This window comes from Phalacrocorax aristotelis, chromosome 7 (assembly GCF_949628215.1).
Source record: "Phalacrocorax aristotelis chromosome 7, bGulAri2.1, whole genome shotgun sequence".
Taxonomy (NCBI): domain Eukaryota; kingdom Metazoa; phylum Chordata; class Aves; order Suliformes; family Phalacrocoracidae; genus Phalacrocorax; species Phalacrocorax aristotelis.
Genome location: NC_134282.1, coordinates 52,690,195 through 52,708,451, shown reverse-complemented (window position 1 = coordinate 52,708,451; position 18,257 = coordinate 52,690,195). Strand labels below are relative to the sequence as shown.

At 43.5% G+C, this 18,257-nt stretch overlaps 1 protein-coding gene across 6 annotated transcripts in view; it reads left to right on the top strand.

Annotated features, from left to right (window-relative positions):
- The window catches only part of MEGF11 (multiple EGF like domains 11), a 312,524-nt gene that overhangs the window by 244,304 nt on the left and 49,963 nt on the right, over positions 1-18,257 (top strand). For all 6 annotated transcript variants that reach the window (XR_012661768.1, XM_075100751.1, XM_075100754.1 and 3 more), the window contains exons 13-15: positions 1,119-1,239; positions 2,802-2,965; positions 3,372-3,474. Coding sequence is in view for 5 of the 6 variants with exons in the window: in XM_075100751.1 (XP_074956852.1) it covers positions 1,119-1,239; positions 2,802-2,965; positions 3,372-3,474 (388 nt within the window). In the remaining variant the exon portion in view is untranslated. The remainder of the gene's footprint in view (positions 1-1,118; positions 1,240-2,801; positions 2,966-3,371; positions 3,475-18,257) is intronic.

The following is an 18,257-nucleotide window of genomic DNA, read 5'->3' as shown; positions in this document are numbered from 1 at the left end:
TCTCCTGATAAATGGATCCTCCTCTCAAACCGTGAAGCCTTTCACCTGCAAAAATACTTTCTGACCAATATCTCTTCCCCTGAGCTATGGCATAGGTCATACTGTGCAATGTAGTTGCTATTTAACTTTGGAGTAGGATAGCTTTCTCCGACATAGAACTAAATTATTAAAGCTTGACTCACTGAAGAAGTAAATTTAGGAGCTAATTTGTGATGTGAAAGTCAGGACTACACATAGAAGAAAAGGGAGTAAAAATACCTTGTATATGCTAACGTGTGTAGACCCGACTATGGGACTCAGTAAGTAGGTTTAAAGGAATTGTACTCACTTTTTAATTCCCTTGTTGTATCAGGTGAACAACATTAGTAAGAACTGTGTCTCTCCTTTCAGCCACACAAGCTTATCAGTGCATACAGCGAACCATAATTTACTGTTGAAATATTCTATATTTCTGTAATACATAAGTATTACTCTCCTTTCCCTCATTTTCCCCACACCTCAAGCAGAAAAAGGCCAGAGACGGTCTGTTTCTGTGTTCTGCTCTGTGTGCCTCCTCTCTCTGACATACACATCTCTCTGTTCAGCGTTCTTCCTAAAGTCACAATCTCATGCAAATTAATTGAAAACAAATGCAGGTACAAGCTATGCATCAAAAAGGTCTAATGCACCTGCCATGTAGTTTTCCTCTCTGCCAGTCTGTGGAAGATGAGCACGTACGAGATCCTTTAGCTTTTAAACAACCCTATTCTTAGAATATATTTTCCAAGAAATGCAGAGCAATCTTTGCACGGTTTCAGACTGTATATTTTGTGATTAGTGTTTTGTAAGTGATGTTTTGCTTAATGATCTAACATCTGTTCTAGGAGGTTTGTTTTTGTAACTTCCCCACCTCCTGCTGAATGAACGCCAGAAACTTGTCCCTTTCCTCCAAGTCAATCAAAGCACTAATTGCATCATAATCATGGGAAGCAGCGGTGACTGCTCAAGTGCTGAAGACTCAGCAATCAGCTCATAACACACTGTTCACTGTTTCGAAAGAGAAAGCCTCCCTGTGCAGAGTTGGGAATTTCCTGCAATTCAGATTTCTTTAGCTGACTCTGACTTTTTTTGGTTTGCAGGGAGATGACTGCACCATTACCTGCATGGCAGGAACCTACGGTACCAACTGCTCATCAGTTTGTAATTGCAAAAATGATGGTGCATGTTCCCCTGTGGATGGTCTGTGCTATTGCAAAGAAGGTAAACAAAATTCAGATTTAACAATTGTCTGCAATTTAGCATCAATGCTTCTCCCTTTTTAAAGTGGCACAGCTGTGCAGTCAGTAACGCCACTATTTTCTTGTGCCTGTTGGTAATTCGACAGTCTGCCCAAGTATCGAAACTCAACAGGGGCTTGACTGTTTTGTCTCTGCCCCGAATAGGGGCCAGATTTAACTGCTCTGCTGCAAGAACAGGTCACAGAACTAAGTGTGCTGGCAGATCCACAGCTCCTTTCCAAAGGAAATGCAAAGCAGTCCCCAGACTGTTGGGTTTTCTTCTCTATCACTTTGCTGCCCCATTTCTCCAGGACTCAGAAGCCTCCATGCCTAGAGTGACACAGCTGGGCAAGGGAGCAGAGGAAGCCTCCTGCCTGTCTCTTCTTTAGCCCATTGCACTGGGCTGTGCCCGGCGTGGTGCCCTCGCCAGACCTGAGCCTGACCTGCAGACTGCCTGCCTGTCTCGACCTTGCACTGGTCTCACTGCCATAGGCTTTCCTGGTGGACCAGGCTCCTAGCTAACCCCAGCTGCCAACCCTATACTTGGGGAACATGAGCTGGGCCCTGGCTGTCTGCCGTTTTTGCCTTCCTCAGCTCCCCATCCTTGCTGTACCCTGACGCTGTGACACTCCAGCCATGTGCAGGTATCCTCTGTCCCTTGAGCTGGCATGGGGTAGCAGGTTGGGGCTGTCCTTTGTCTGGGGAAACAAGAAGTCTTGCTCACTCCGGAGACTGCAAGACTAACCTCTCTTCTTCCACACACGTGTCCGCACCCCCTTATGTGCCTGGCAGTGAGCATGACCCGTGTGGCCCCATAGCGCAGCACCTCTTATGTTCCCTGTGTAGCAGTGCCTTGCCCCAGATTACCAGCGTGAGCTATGCCTGTGTGGCATACATAAGCCCTAAAACAGAAGGGAGGCAAATAACGATAAAACCTGGCATTTCATACACGAATTAATGGATCATTGTAGAACCCCATTTAATGAGGGTGTATAAACCATGAGTTACTGCTCAACCCCATTACGTACAGCTGCAGTGTAATGAAAGCCATTGTGCGGCTGGTAGTTAAGATTTGAGCCTTAATGGTTAGAAATGATGGCCTTGGTCTTTTTTTAGGTATAATAGCTTCTTTATATGAAAGAGTATTCTCAAAAAAAATATGAGGGAAGAAACAGGCAGCATCAAATGACAAGTTTCTTGCATTCTCACTGATCAGCAGCTCTCCAGCCTGCCAGACAGTACTGCATTCTCTTTTGCTGCCTGAGCAGTTCCCAGAGAGGCGTCGGGCACCTTAATCTGGTAAACAGCCAACACAGTGATACCTGTATCGCCTTTCTGTACATGTAGATGCTGGTAGATGAAGTTGGGAGGTCATAATGAAAGGTTCAACCTTTGACCCCGAAATAGTCTTAATTGACACTGAGATCAGGAGGGAACTGGTCCTAGAATCAAAGAGCTGCAGTGTGCAAGCTGCCTTCCTTGCTGTCTCTGCCTTGCTTTCATCATGACAACATCCCAAATGCTGTTTCTGTCTTGTTTGTTTAGGGTGGCAAGGAGTGGACTGCTCTATTCCTTGTTCAAGTGGAAGTTGGGGTCTTAACTGTAACCAGACGTGTTATTGCACAAATGGAGCAGCCTGCAGGCCGGCTGATGGCTTTTGTCTCTGCTCACCTGGATGGCAAGGGGAGTACTGTGACCAGCCGTGTCCTGTAAGTACGACCGGGATGGTCTTGTGGCCCCTTCAAAGCCAGAGTCCACGTAGCTTTTCTAAATGTACAGTAGGTCAGTATCTCATTTGGTCTACGGAGATCTGAAGGAAATCACGTGCAACTAACAGATTGGGATCCTAGCAGTCAAGTAGATGTATTACACTTTGCATTATATTTTATCAGAGCTATTGCCGTGTTATCTGCATTTTCTTGAACATCATTTTTTAAAGTGACTTCTCATTTGGTTCTATATAGAAATGTTAGGCACTGAGTTGTTTCTGTCTTCTCTGTATGTTAATTTTAAAAAATGCGACTCAGCATTAAGAGGGACATGATAGATGATTTTGCACAATTTAGAACAAAAAACTGATTACTGAGAGACTTTTTTTATTTATATTTTTGGAAGGATGGAACATATGGTCTTAATTGCAGTGAACGTTGTGACTGTAGCCATGCAGATGGGTGCGATCCCGTCACCGGTTACTGCTGCTGTCTTGCGGGCTGGACAGGTAAAATGAGCAATTACCTTTGTAAACCTTGGGGGTTTTGTTGTTTTGGGGGTTTTTTTCAGGCTTTTGGTGGTTTGTTTTGCTTTGCTATTGTATCAGTTATAGCACTGGACTTGTGACCGCAAACTTCTAAATAATAGATTGAGACAGGATCAGCTGAACTTACGCATATTTAAATCACTCATGATGGTGCCAGTAATTGGCATTCATTAAATTTGTATTCAGATTAGTTGAAGATGGCTCCAAACCTGGAGCCAGATGTTTAGCCTTCTGTAAAAAGAATCCTCAGGAGGGATGCAGATCATCTGGAAATCCTGCAGAGTTTTTCTCCTTGAATGGCCCTTTGCACGGGGGTGCAGTTGTGGTACGGTGAATCCTAGCGCCGTCATTCCTAGGGATGCAGAGAGGTGTCTTCTGAATGCAGTGTCATTCCAGCTGCTCCATCATACAAACCCCAGATTTGTCACAACATGTTGTCTTTATGCTTTTCCCATTTTCCCATGCTTATCAAACGGAAGGGTAGTTATGGAGAGCAGGTTAATGCTCGTTTGACAGAGAGTTCTCGTGACTGCACAGAGGCAGAGAGGAATATTCAGTGAAGTCGGAGAGTCCAGGCTGGAGATCTCAATACAATCAGACCTGCACTTGACACCATACTGATATGTCACTTTGCCAGCTTTTGACAGCTAGCATAACAGCAGCAGGGGGCAAGTTATTGACCCAACCGGTATTTCACACTTAGCTGCCTAAAATACTGGTTAATCTCCCACAGCTCTCTGTAGAGGCCCTGGAGGGAAATAAACTTATATTCTTGCCATAACTGCAGAACCACCAGTGGCACTGATAATCAAAATGCAATTGTATTAACAGCAATTCAGTTGGAAAATGTAATTATTTTTCAAACAAGTACAAGTTGGAAGAATGTAGGGAGCAAGGGAGGCTGGTCAGGAAGCCAACACTGGGGACACTGTCACCTTACGCCTCACTTATGCTTTAAACCAATGCATGCCTTCTCTTTCTAATGGAAAGAACATCACCACAGCAGCTCAGCTCCTGGAAGCATGAGGCACAAGCAACGAAATCATACCTAGAACATCCAATGGGAAAAAAAAAAAATCTTTTAAGAATTAAATAAAATGCAAAGATGGGAAGTTCTACACGCTGCTTACAACAAAGCTACTTTTCAAAGACACAGGGCATGAAACCCTGAAAAGGGCATTTTTCCAACAAGAAAATCCATTTTATAAGCTCACTAATATCCCCTCCTCCAGCTTGCATTGTTCACTCACTGGACTGCATTCATCTTTCTTTGAGCCTCTTTACCGTCGATATATCCATCTGGCTCTAAAACTCTACCGTGCATTATTGATGATCATCAGAGAAACAGTGGTAGGCTTTCCTGTGCTCATTGTGAGTTTGTTCAAGGGAGAAAATGGTTTTTAAAAGTACAGTAAATTAAAAAGATATCTTTATACACAATTACTCTAAAAGTTTATTACACATCTTTCCGGATGTGGCATTCCAGAGGAAACTGCAGAAAATGTACTTTGCAGACAATGCAGACTAAAGGTGTGGCTTTTTCTCAAAGGCGTTTGCAACAAATACTCTGTACTTACTCCTATGCACATCTGTAAATGTGCATCAAATACAGACACAAACGACTCCAAGTAAAGGTAAGAATAAATCCTGTGATATCCTTTTTTTTAATTTCCACGTTGGGCAAGATAACTGTGTATTAACTTGTAGGGGATTTACTGCAAACTAAGCACTTTATCCTTCAATGTGTCCTTGCAGTTCTGGAACTCCCTTCTTCAGATCACATTTCAGGGAGGAAAATATTACATTAGTATTGGAGCCCAGGTTGGACTTGAGATGTTGACAGGGCCATGTAAGGTGTGCACTGGAAATGCTGATAGACAGGCAGAGCCAACACGTGTTTTGTCAGTTCTGCTTCCAATGTTTTTTCCACTTGGCTTAGCACCAGACACAAGGATAAATTCTGCTCATACTAGTTTGAAAGTATGTAATTTAAGAAACTCTTCAGCTAGATAATTATGTTTTCATATTAAGGAGTATGGCATCAGTGAAAGATTAATCTTATCTGTAGCTGTTGTGAACTGGGCCATGATGTGTATTGCAGTGCATTTTATAAATATGACTTAATAAATAATTCAGGTTCAAATTTTTTGCTTTCTGAATTTGGTGCTAATTAGGCATGGCCTGAAAAAGATCAGAAAAAGTTCAGGATCGTGAAACATCTGAAGGTTTTCCTGCCCACTCATACCAGACAGAGAATTCACGTGGCTTTCTGATCCCAGTAGCCACAAAACTTCATCTGAAACAGCATATTCTGTATGTTCATCCCACACGTGGGACTCATTCTTGATGTCAGTGTTCTATGTAAAGATCAAGAGGAAGATTGAACCCATTTTCTTTAAAGTGGTTTTCAAGATGTAGCTGATATAAACCTTCAGAGACTGATGGATGGTAGGAGCATGGAGGAAGACTGGGAAAAGAAAAAAGGCATGTAAAGAGTAGCACACAATGTAAGTTAATGGCAGTCTACCATCCTTTTACTATGTTATGACTGCCACCCATCAAGACTAGTATACAGGACAACACCTTTCCGTGTGTACCAGCTGGGAGAAGGTAATTCTCAGGAGCTGAGTGTACCCGGCAGAGGGGAAGATGATGAAGAGCCTCCCCGATATCAGCCAGGAGATCACAAAGCTGTGCAAAGGAGCTGTATGCATAAACAAGCACACTGGTAACAAGCTGCTTAGAGACACATACGTACAGTTTCCATGAAGTTCAGTGGGGAATTGCACATGTGCAGCCAAAGGGAGAAGTAACAGATCAGATCTGAAGATGATTGCGCCTGTCGTTATTGCTGAAAATTACCCAACCAGGTACACGGGCACACTGTATCATAAATGGCTCTGTAGATAGCATGGCAAGCATAACATTTGTGCTTAAGAGACCAAAGCCTCATTGGCAAAAGGCTCTCTCGTGTGGTACAAGTGAGGTGAAACTTGTCCAAATGTGGGCCAAAATCAGATCTGTGGCCTGCTGACACAATGCAGAGCTGAGCTTTCCTCCACATGAAGGAAATGCCAGATGCAATAACAAGGGCTCAGCCTTGCACTGAATGGAGTTCTCCAGCACGCACCAGTACTGCATGCCCATAACCTCACGTATATAAAGAGGACCCTTGAAATCAAAAGAAGGTGTGTTTATATCTATTGCTAGGCTAAAAAGCAAAAGTGTAGCCCCCAGCAGGATCAAGTCTTGACTGATTGCTTTCTGAAGATTAATAAGGCACTCTCTCACTCCAGATCTGCCACGCCTTTTAGATATATCTCACTTCTGTGCCTGCAGCTCTATGTCTCTGTGTATGTGTGCACACAGGTACCTTAAAGCTCCCAACATACTAGTCATTTGTGAAAGAGGTGGTGTTGTGTACATTCGGGTTAAAACGAAAATGCTTGAAAATGGAGTGCTTCGGTGCTAATTGCATTTGGTTAATTAGGGTTCTGCACACACTGAATCCCCAGAGAGAATGGAAGTGCAGAAAAGCTGCACAGTAGAGCATTTCCGGAAAGTCCTTTGCAAGCAAACAGGTCCAGGAGAGGAGGCTGCATCAGTCTCATCGCACCCAGATGCAGCCTCCTCTCCTGGATGCTCAGTGACAGCGATAGGTCATAGATTTCAATTAGGCTCCTCTTAACAAATAACTTGAAACTGGGCAGGAAAGGAGTGGCTGCCCTGGTAGCCTTGCTGGGTGGGTCAGAAGCTAGGGAGAACATGGGGAGGCGACGTTCCTGTTAGGTGTAACGCTGTGTGCCTCTGGAAATGACGGCTCCAGCTAAGCCATATGGGTTTTGCAAGCTGAACTGCAAACCCCATCAGCTCGGTCCTCTCCCCTCTAGGTGGCTGGTGGCAGCATGGTTCGAACCAGAAATGGCTTCCTCTCAGATACCAACGAGTTATTACTATGCAGCCTTCAGCTGGTCCACTCGGTACAACCCTCAGTAGTTAAATTGGTCATAGCTGCTGGCCTGTCCTCTGATTTCTGGGGGTGCTCCCTTTGTGCGTGACCTGAGCCAGGTTAGCAGGACTCTCTGGGAAGCCAGATGCAGCCGTTGCTCATCCTGTCTCTAAGACCCGACTCTGTCGCTTTCACAGTCAGACGTCCCGCTCGCAAACAGATTACGGAAAGAAAAGCCACAGGCCTGGCTGATATTCACAGCAAACTCATTTCTTCCCTGTAACGAGTCAATGTGCTTCAAGTTAATTGTGGCAGTGTGTATTTTGTTAACCTTTCAGATATTACAGTGGGATTAAATAGGAAGTGATCTGCAGGGGGATATATTCCATTCCTGTAAATGTTAAGGTCAGGTAAAATCCTGTTTATCTGAATTCGTTTAATCTGAAATGCTGTCTTATCCGAATCTTGGTTCTGTCTGCCTTTTTTTTTTGTATTGCGCTCTGTTTTTTATGGAACACTGGAGTCGCAATGCTATCTCAATTATCCACTGAGCTAGTTTACTCAGTAGCTTTTCTGACTATGCGAAGCCGACGTTTTATTCAGTAGATTTTAACCACCCAAAAATGTGTGGGGAAAACAGGGTGGTACTATAGATGCAGGACAGAAAATATAGAAGTGTGCATCCCATAGTTAATTATAAAAGAACCCCTCATAGATTTTCCTTAATTAATCAGGATGAAAATTATATACAGGTATGAAAATTATATATGCTGGCAAGGAAGAAACATCTTGTTATTGTGCTGGTAATTTTCACCTTCAGGCTTCATTCATGTCTCATAAGAGCTGCCTCCCTCTTTGCCAATGCATAGGGGAGATCAAAATATATGTTCCGCTGTCCTTTACAACCTCAACAACTTTCATATGTTGCCAGCAACATAAACCCTAATTGTCTCTTATCATGTCCAGAAATATTGTACGGTAGTTGTGGTAGTCTCGAGTTGTAGGGATTTCCACGTGTGATTGTATAAGCGAGTTAATGGGGTCAGGAAACGTCAGCTGGTCGCAGATAAGGTGAGCTTTGAGGAATGAGACTTTGCGTTTGTGAGAATTTGCAGGCTGCAAGAGACATCTGCACTGTCACTCAAACACAGAAACATGTTTCTTCCCTCCTGTGGACACATTAATTCAGTAAATCTGATAAGCCTGTTACTCAAGGGAAGGCCTTTTTGAATTTTAAAGAAACAGTGACCACTTTGACGGTGAGCTCTGAGGTATTTTTAACTTCACTTTTTCTGAGTTCTTTGCAAAAAGGTGGTATAACTTTCAAGGGAAAAAAAAACCACTCTCCATTTAGCTTCCCATAAAATGCATTTTGTTTGTATTAATATGACTTTTTTCCATTGCAGCAGTATCCCGTTTATAATCTTAGGGCCAGGTTCTATCCTCAGCTGTACTAGGTTGAAGCCAAATTAATTCTGTTATCATTAATAGGTCAGCTCCAAGACCACACTGATATAGTTGGTAGCTGACTTTTCCATACATCTTTAAAACCAGAAAAAATCTAGGACTTCTTTTTTTGCACCTACAGGTTTTCAGCTGAAGAGGTCCACGGTATTTTAGAATTCATAATATTGTGGGGTGTTTTTTTTTTTAAATCAGAGTATTTCGTACTCTTTTGGTTTCAAATACAAAGCCCAAAATATCAGAACGGAGCAGTAGTAAGTTCCTATTAAACATGCATTTTCTACATGTCTAATCCCATTATCTAAACCATATTTTGCACTTATCACTTTTGGCAGTCTTATCCCAGATTTTTAACTTAATAATTTATTTCTGTGATTATTCTGTATCCTTACATTAGCTTTAAACAGACAGAAAAGCTAGACATTTTTAGAGTCAGTTTAAAATGGTGCATTTTAGCCTCTCTTCTGGCCTCTGCCTTTCAAATGTGAAAATCTTTTCCATATGAAAAGGTATGCTTACTCTCTGGATTCGACAAGTGCCCTTTAGTCTATGAATGTAACATAAGCTTATTAGAAATTAGCTTTAATTTTTCATTGACTTAATTTCAAGTGAGTTGATAAGATTTTAATGTCAGGCTGTGCTTAAAAATTCTCTCTTTGACAGGAACCTTTAAGTATGGTTCCTACTGATATAGGACTAATTTTAAAAAATATGAATTATGAAGTTATATCAAAGACTTCATTGATGTCCTGACGTTAATTATGTCTGTGCATTCCTCGTCGGTTATCTAGGGGGCTCCAGATTCTCATCTAAGTGAGGTTTAGTTGTGTTTGTCCTACACCAGATTTAGTATATTTCACCTTTCATTAAATCAATTGCATTTTTTGCTACTCATTCAGTGGGAGTTGGATCAGGCCCTTAGACTATAATTAGAATCTGCAGTAAGCCTACTGCTAAACTTAAGCATGCATGAATTTAGTCTTATAAACACAGAAGAGATACGGGTTAATTTATCTTTGTATTTACTTTGGGGTTTATTTTCACTTATTAAAGGACAGCTTTTAAATTTATGTGAAAAGATATAGCTTGGATGGCATCCTGGACTATGCTAATTTAATGGGTTCTAAAAAATGAAACTTGATGCTAGAGATATTCAACCATTTTCCATTTTAATATGGAGGCATTCTATATATAAGCTTGGCTGTGTGTACAATACATTCACCTATAAATAAATGTGGGTGAGAAGCGGTGAAAAATTATTTGTGAACATTTCAGCAGACTAAATACTGGATGCTGGCATGCTCTGTGTAAAAGAAGAAAAAGGAAAGATCATTCAATAAACACCCAGCAAGCTAAAACGTTGTATATATATGTTACTGGTGGAAGTGTTTGCAGTGACAAATGTTGTAAACATCTTCCTTCCCATGCTACACAAAGGAGAAAAGGTTGAATTTCAGTCAACGTTAGTAAACACGAAAGGCTTGCACGCATTCCGTCGTACATCTTGCAACAGCAGCTCTTGCTAAGCTGCATTCTTAGCTCGTGGCTCAGCTTGGGGGCTCAAACGTTTAAAAGTCAGGAACGCAATACATTTTTTTCCCACTTAAAAATTTCTCCCTTACCTGCTGATGGCCTGCTTGGATCTTTCCCAGGTTTCTTTTCCTTCCTGGCCTGAAACCATGTCTAGAGTTTGAGAAGTAATAGGAAGGACACATCCTAAAGGAGAAGGAGAACTGCATAGGGCTTGACTCCTTTTAGTACTGTTTTCTTCAAGATCTGCCCTTTCTGCTCGTGGCAACTTTTCTTCCTGCAATAATGCACCCCGGCGAATATCCTGTAGCAAAGGGAACCAGATGATCCTTGATTTTAGAAAACATTTTGACTTACTCAATTTCTTGTGAGGGTAGGTCTTCTGCCTCAAAAGCTTTTATTGCATAAATACCTTGAGTTGGATGATTCATATCTGGAGTTTTCTCTTGATAATTAAAAATAGGGGTACGATTAGTGCTCCACAGAGGTGCATTAGGCTGTAAGTACATTACTTTCAGAAAAACACTTACATTAATGGGTGCATAAATCGCCCATGCAACGATGAGAGAAGAGACAATTCAGAATTTTTCACTGGCTGCAGGGAAAGGCTTATTCGTCATTATTTAAGACCAGATCATGGAGCTTTCATTTAGGCTGATAGGCTGTTTCACACAGGAGTCATCACAGAATCATGGGATCATAGAATGGTTTGGGTTGGAAAGGACCTTAAAGATCATCTAGTTCGACCCCCTCTGCCATCAGCAGGGACACCTTCCACTAGATCAGGTTGCTCAAAGCCCAAGTCAACCTGGCCTTCAACACTTCCAGGGGTGGAAGTGTTCCACCCACAGCTTCTCTGGGCAACCTCTTCCAGTGCCTCACCACCCTCACAGTGAAGAATTTCTTCCTAATATGTAATCTAAATCTACCCTTTTTCAGTTTAAAGCCATCACCCCTTGTCCTATCACTACCTGCCCTTGTAAAACGTCCCTCTCCAGCTTTCTTGCAGGCCCCCTGCAGGTACTGGAAGGCTGCGCTAAGGTCTCCACAGAGCCTTCTCTTCTCCAGGCTGAACAACCCCAACTCTCTCAGCCTGTCTTCATAAGGGAGGTGCTCCAGCCCTCAGATCATCTTTGTGGCCCTCCTCTGGACTCACTCCAACAGGTCCTTGTCCTTCTTAAGTTGTGGGTCCCAAAGCTGGACACGATACTCCAGGGTGGGGTCTTGCGAGAGCTGGGTAGAGGGGGAGAATCACCTCCCTCAACCTGCTGGTCACCCTTCTTTTGATGAAGCCCAGGATACGGTTGGCCTTCTGGGCTGCAAGCACACGTTCCTGGGTCATGTCCAGTCTTCCATCCACCAGTACCCCCAGATACTTCTCCTCAGGCTGCTTTCAATCTATTCTCCACCCAGCCTGTATTTGTGCTTGGGATGGCCTCAACCCATGTGTAGGACCTTGCACTTGGCCTTGTTGAACCTCATGAGGTTCATATGGGCTACCTCAAGCCTGTCAAGGTCCTTCTGGATGGCATCCCTTTCCTCCAGCACTGTGTGTGACTGCACCACACAGCTTGGTGTCAACGGCAAACTTGCTGAGGCCGCACTCAATCCCCCTGTCCATCTTGCTGACAAAGATGTTAAAACAGCACCAGTCCCAGTACCAATGCCTGAGGAATGCCACTCATCACTCATCTCCACTTCGGCATCGAGCCATTGACCACAACTTTTTGAGTGCAACCATCCAATCAATTCCTTATCCACCAAGTCATCCATCCATCAAATCCACATCTCTCCAATTTAGAAACAAGGGTGTCATGCAGGACAGTGTCAAATGCTTTGCACAAGTCCAGGTAGATGATGTCAGTTGTTCTTCTCTTACTCGCCAAAGCTATAACCCCATCATAGAAGGCCACCAAATCTGTCAGACACAGTTTGCCCTTAGAGAAGCCATGTTGGCTGTCACCAATCACCTCCTTATTTTCCATATGCCTCAGCACAGTTTCTAGGAGGCTTTGCTCCATGATCTTGCCAGGCACAGAGGTGAGACTGACTGGCCTGTAGTTCCCCGGGTCTTCCTTTTTTCCCTTTTTAAAAATGGAGGTGATGTTTCCCCTTTTCCAGTCAGTGGCAACTTCACCAGAGTGCCATGACTTCTCAAATATGATGGATAGCGGCTTAGCAACTTCATCTGCCAGTTCCCTCAAGGCCCATGTGTGCATCTCATCAGGTCCCATGGACTTGTGCACTTTCAGGTTCCTTAGACGGTCTCAGACCTGATCTTCTCCTACAATGGGCAATTCTTCATTCTCCAGTCCCTGCTTTTGCCTTCTGTGACTTGGGCGGTGTGGCTTGAGCACTTGCCAGTGAAGACTGGCAAAAAACTCGTTGAGTACCTCAGGCTTCGCCATATCCCAGGTAACCAGGTCTGCTGTTTCTTTCCAGAGAGGGCCCACATTTTCCCTAGTCTTCCTTTTATCACCAACATACCTACAGAAGCTTTTCTTGTTGCCCTTGCCCTGGCCAGATTTAACTCCGTCAGAGCCTTAGGTTTCCTAACCTGATCTCTGGCTGCTCGGACAGTTTCTCTGTATTCCTCCCAGGCCACCTGTCCTTGCTTCTGCCCTCTGCAAGTTTCTTTTTGTGTTTGAGTTTGTCCAGGAGCTCCTTGTGCATCCATGCAGGCCTCCTGGTGTTTTTGCCTGGCTTCCTCTTTGTTGGGATGCATCGCTCCTGAGCTTGGAGAGGTGATCCTTGAATATTAACCAGCTTTCTTGGGCCCCTCTTCCCTCCAGGGCTTTATCCTGTGGTACTTTACCCAGCAGAATCCTGAAGGGGCCAAAGTCTGCTCTCCTGAAGTCCAGGGTAGGGAGCTTGCTGTATGTCCTCCTTGCTGCTCTAAGGATCTTGAACTCCACCATCTCATGGTCACTGCAGCCAAGACTGCTCTTGAGCTTCACATTCCCCACCAGCCCCTCCTTGTTGGTGAGAACAAGGTCCAGCATAGCACCTCTCCTTGTTGGCTCCTCTGTCACTTGGAGAAGGAAGTTATCATCAACGCATTCCAGGAACCTCATGGATTGCTGTGTTGTCCTTCCAACAGATATCAGGGTGGTTGAAGTCTCCCATGAGGACCAGGGCTTGTGAATGTGAGGCTGCTCCTATCTGTCTATAGAGGGCCTCATCCACTCAGTCTTCCTTGTTGGGTGACCTGTAGCAGACCCCCACTATAATGTCACCTGTCCCTGCCCTCCCTTCAGTCCCAACCCATAAGCTCTCCGGTGGCTCATCCATCCCCAGGTGGAGCTCCACGCACTCCAGCTGGTCACATAGAGGGTGACAGCCCTAAAGAGCCTGTATCCTTCCATTCCAACACTCCAGTTACAGGAGCCATCCCACCACATCTCCTGATGCCAGTAAGATCACAGCCCTGCAGACGTGTGCACGTCTCTAAGTCCTCTTGTTGATTCCCCATGCTCTGCGTGTTTGCATAGAGGCATTTAAGCTGGGCTCCCCGATGAAGCTGGCTTCCTGGCTGGAGGGGCTGCAATTCCTTTGTGCTGCTCTTCAGCTGCTCTCCTGCTGACCTGTGATCCTTCTCCAGGCTCTGGGCATCTATTGCTGCCGCTGGCATCAAACTGGTAGGAGTGGGATGGATTGAGGTTCCCTTCCCCTGGCAACTTGAGCTTAAAGCCCTCTTCACCAACCTGGCAACCCTATGACCAAAGATGCTCTTCCCCCTCTCCGAGTCGTCCCTCTGAAGCCCACTGGTGAGCAATGCTTAGCAAGGTAAGTGAGGGCTCCACCACAAAAATGAGAAAAAAATTCACTGTTAGAAAAACACTTTGAGAACACCAGAGAAGTTCATAGATAATGTGAATGTGGCTGCTGTTATCTCTGTTGAATAGTTTCACTATATAAAAAAAAAAATAGCTTATTTGCAGACTGGATGAGCAGCCATCAATTCTTAATGTTTCCATTTAATTTTATGAGAGATCCCTTTATGTTTTCTTCTATCCGCTGCCCTCCCCAAGCAGATTTTCTCGTTCTTCAGGATCCTTAAATGCTGAGCTGTCACAAATTGTACAGTAGTGTTTCTGACTGGATCTGACTCAAATACTTCAGGGTTTGCCTCAGGTAGGAATAAATACGAACATGTAAAAAGTGATAGAAAAGCATCAGGTATTCTTTATGAACTCTTGTTCGTATGCTGTCATAACACCTTCTGAACAGCCGAACTGGAGCGAATCGGACAGTTCTTTCTTATGTTCCTATTGAATTTTCTTTTACCTTTTATAGACTGAAGCAGCAAAATATTTACTACTTAGGAAAGCACGCCAATCTAATCTCAAATACAAAGCTGATTTAAATAGAATTTATAGGGAAAACGTAAGTGTAACAGTGGTAAGAGTACTGGGGAAAGAGAAGAGAATAAGGTTAAAGAAAATGTGAATGTATGATCATAGAAATCATTATCAGAAATAAACATATGAATTAGGAGGCCAAGACAAGACGTCCAGGTGACCTCAGTAACTCTGGCTGTGACCCTGGCAGGACAACCACACTCCTAGGAACCCTCCAGGGCTGGTGGGGGACGTGCTACCGCTGCCGAAGGGGTGGCTGCAGGCAGGACAGTCCCGCATGACTGAGGCCAGAGGGGTGGTATTGCCTGAGGAGCAGCCCAATTTAGAGATCACATTCAGTGATACATTCCCATACCTCTTTTCAGTACGACCAAGTGCTTGCTGGCCCACTTTCTGCAATTACTCCTCTAAAATAGCCTTGCAGCTATAATCATTAGGCTATGTTCCGCTATTGAAGCGGTATTGCCGCTGTTGTGGTTTTGCCGTTACATACTGTGCCAACAGGTAGGCAAACCACCACTAAGAATTAGTGTTGCCGAAGACAAAAGCTACCAGGTAGTCCAGATCAAAGCCAAGCGTGACTCACCAAACTTCAGGCCTCCACTGTATTGCCTGCATAAATCCAATGCCTATTTAGGCATAAAAAGCAGTTCTTCCCAAAGCTATTCAAATGCCAGAAATAAGAGATTATTATGACTTCATGTCATGTTGAAAGACAGGTGAAGGAGAGCACAGTGTTTGTGTTGGATCCGAATGTCTGCTGAAATCATTCCTGTCATTGCTAATTGATGTTGCATCTGTCTTTAGATTGTGACTATTGGGGGGAAAAAAAAAGCTGAAGATCTTATTCAGAGAAATAATTATAGTTGTACACTGGTAGATGTAAAATTAAAGTACGTGGGGGAAGGGAGCTACATACTATAATTTATCAAATTCCTATGTCCCTGAAAAATAATTAGATGCTGGGCAGCATGCAGGTCCTGCTGCACAGGCTACTGTCAGGGGGATAGCAGTGGTCAAAACTAGGCCACTGGTTCTCATTATTCCATCCATTTTTGCTCTTCTATTGTGGTTGGAGTATTAGTATCCAACTATCTAGAGACAAGGCAGAAAAACAATGGCAGGCTTTATTAAGAGCTAGAGACGTAATCCCCAAGCATGAGTGCAATTGCACAAGCTGGAGAGGGAAAAAAGGGAGTTCGTCTTATGTCTGGCTTTCAGGAATTTCCCCCTCTGCAGTGCTTCAGTGTGATATAGTTACGGGCAGTACTAAATCTGCATTACTTTGACAAACTTTTATTGAAGCCATTGAAGATTATTAATGGAAACAGTATATGAAGGAGCTCTTCAATAGATGCCTTACATCCCAGTTGCATGGCTTGGGTTTTTTTTTTTTTTCCTTTTCCTTGCTCTTTTTCACGATGGTTGTGTGGGTGTTAGCTGGATCTTTCACAGCCCAATTTGTAAATTTTAATACAAAGAACTGACTTCATCTGGTATAAATTTACACTGCTCCATGTAAGCCAGACACAAGCTTATCATCAAGTCACCAGACACACACCTCCCTAGCCACTCTGCAGCAGAACTGCACTACAATATAGGATATATATTATTACCATTCAACATATGTGACTCAATGAGTTTCTGTCAGCCAGTGCTCTTGCCAGACACACTTCCTCCTCTACCTCTATCCCTGCTGCTTTCCTTTATCAAGATACCGTCTTCAGCTCTGCGTTGGAAGATCCCTGCACAACCCGACTGCTTCACCCTCGGGAAGCCTGTACTTGAGTTGCGCCAGATACTCCCAACGTCCCCGACAGCAGCTGTTTTGCCACTTGGTAGCAAACTCTCCTGGAAGGGCCCATAAGGAGAAAGAGCTTGGAACAGCTCTCCCATGTAGTTGTCCCTTAAAAGAGCGCAGTCACGACTGCTCTGGTGGGTTAAGTTCATTCCAGATTGTGTTTTTCACAGCATACACAGCAGCAATTCAGCCGATTAGTACTGGTTTTCCTACCCACTGTGTGTGCAGAGGAAGATGGTGTGGGGAAGGGGGAGCGAAGCCACTCCTGGGACTGTCAGCTAAATTCTGTGTCAGAGCAGTCCGAAGTCAGCAGAGGAAATCCTACTGGAGAGCAGACAGTGTCTGCAGGAATCCAGTACCCTGAATCCACTCCGGGACATGGAGGTTTTGTGGCTGCTGTTTCACAGGCTGAATTAAAACCCACAGTGGACTCTGCTCTTACCTTGGCTCTGGATTACAGCATGAGAGTACAAATATGCTTTGCCCACATACAGAGGATAACTATAATTTTACGTAAGTTATGAGAATTTCATTTACAGTTCACCCCCAGAACATTGTTTAAGAAGGTCTTGGAATTGTAATTTCATACTGGTATCTGCAGTTGTGAACCACAGCCTCAGGCAGTAAGATAATTTCCTGGTATCTAGGCAATAGAGTTTATGTATAGATCTGCTTCCTGCAGCTTCAAGGACTTCTCCTCCTGATAGTTGTCTTTCTAATTCCTACATCATGCTTGCAAAACAAGGAATTTGTTCATAATTTAGGAATCTGTGGTTGTAACATGAGGTAATACAGAGATGTGTCAACTTCAGCATTTTTTATATTTCTGGAAACTGGAAACTAATTGCTTATCAGAAATGTTCATCAGCAAGTTCCTAAGTAAATATTAAATTTTCACGTTGAAGAAGCTTGCTGCTTCACTGACTGCGATTGTAAAATAGCTGGGAGGGACGGGCTCCCCCCTCATATGCTGTCAAGCTAGGGGATTGTAAAATTAAGGGGCTTTTTTTTAGCGCAATTCCATAAGACACACATGTCCAGATGCAATTCTAACTTCTTGTTTACATTTGCAACTCAGGGTGTGTAGGAGCCTCCAAAAATGAAGCCTTCCTTGAGAATTAACTTAGAGTAATATAAAGCAAAAAGAATTGATGGTGGCCCCTTCTTGGTTGTCTTCTGAAACTTTATAAATAAATAACTGCTGTAATGTGTATCGGTGTCTTCTAGAAGGTTTCCTTTTCCCCCCTTTACATTTTGTACAAGAATCGGCTTCACAATGACTCATTGCCTTCGTTAGGAGCGGGAAGATATCCCTCATTATTCATTACTAAAGGAAGGACTTTGCTGCTGCGAAGAACAGCCGTGGCATTCTAATTCAGCTACCTTTCAAGAGAAAAGAGTCAATGTCATTCTTTCCCAAACTTTGCCAAAAGAGATGAGAAATAATGCTGCTTAATTGTCTCCGTTTATAAATAGCCCATTCACAATGAGAAAATTGTATTTTTAATGCTGCATTCAGGAGGAGAAGATACACATTTTTTCTACATTTGTGTCTGAATTTAATTTCTGGGAGCTTGCAGTGAGTCTCTCAAAACTATAAATTATCATATATATGTATGTATAAATACAAAATGCATTT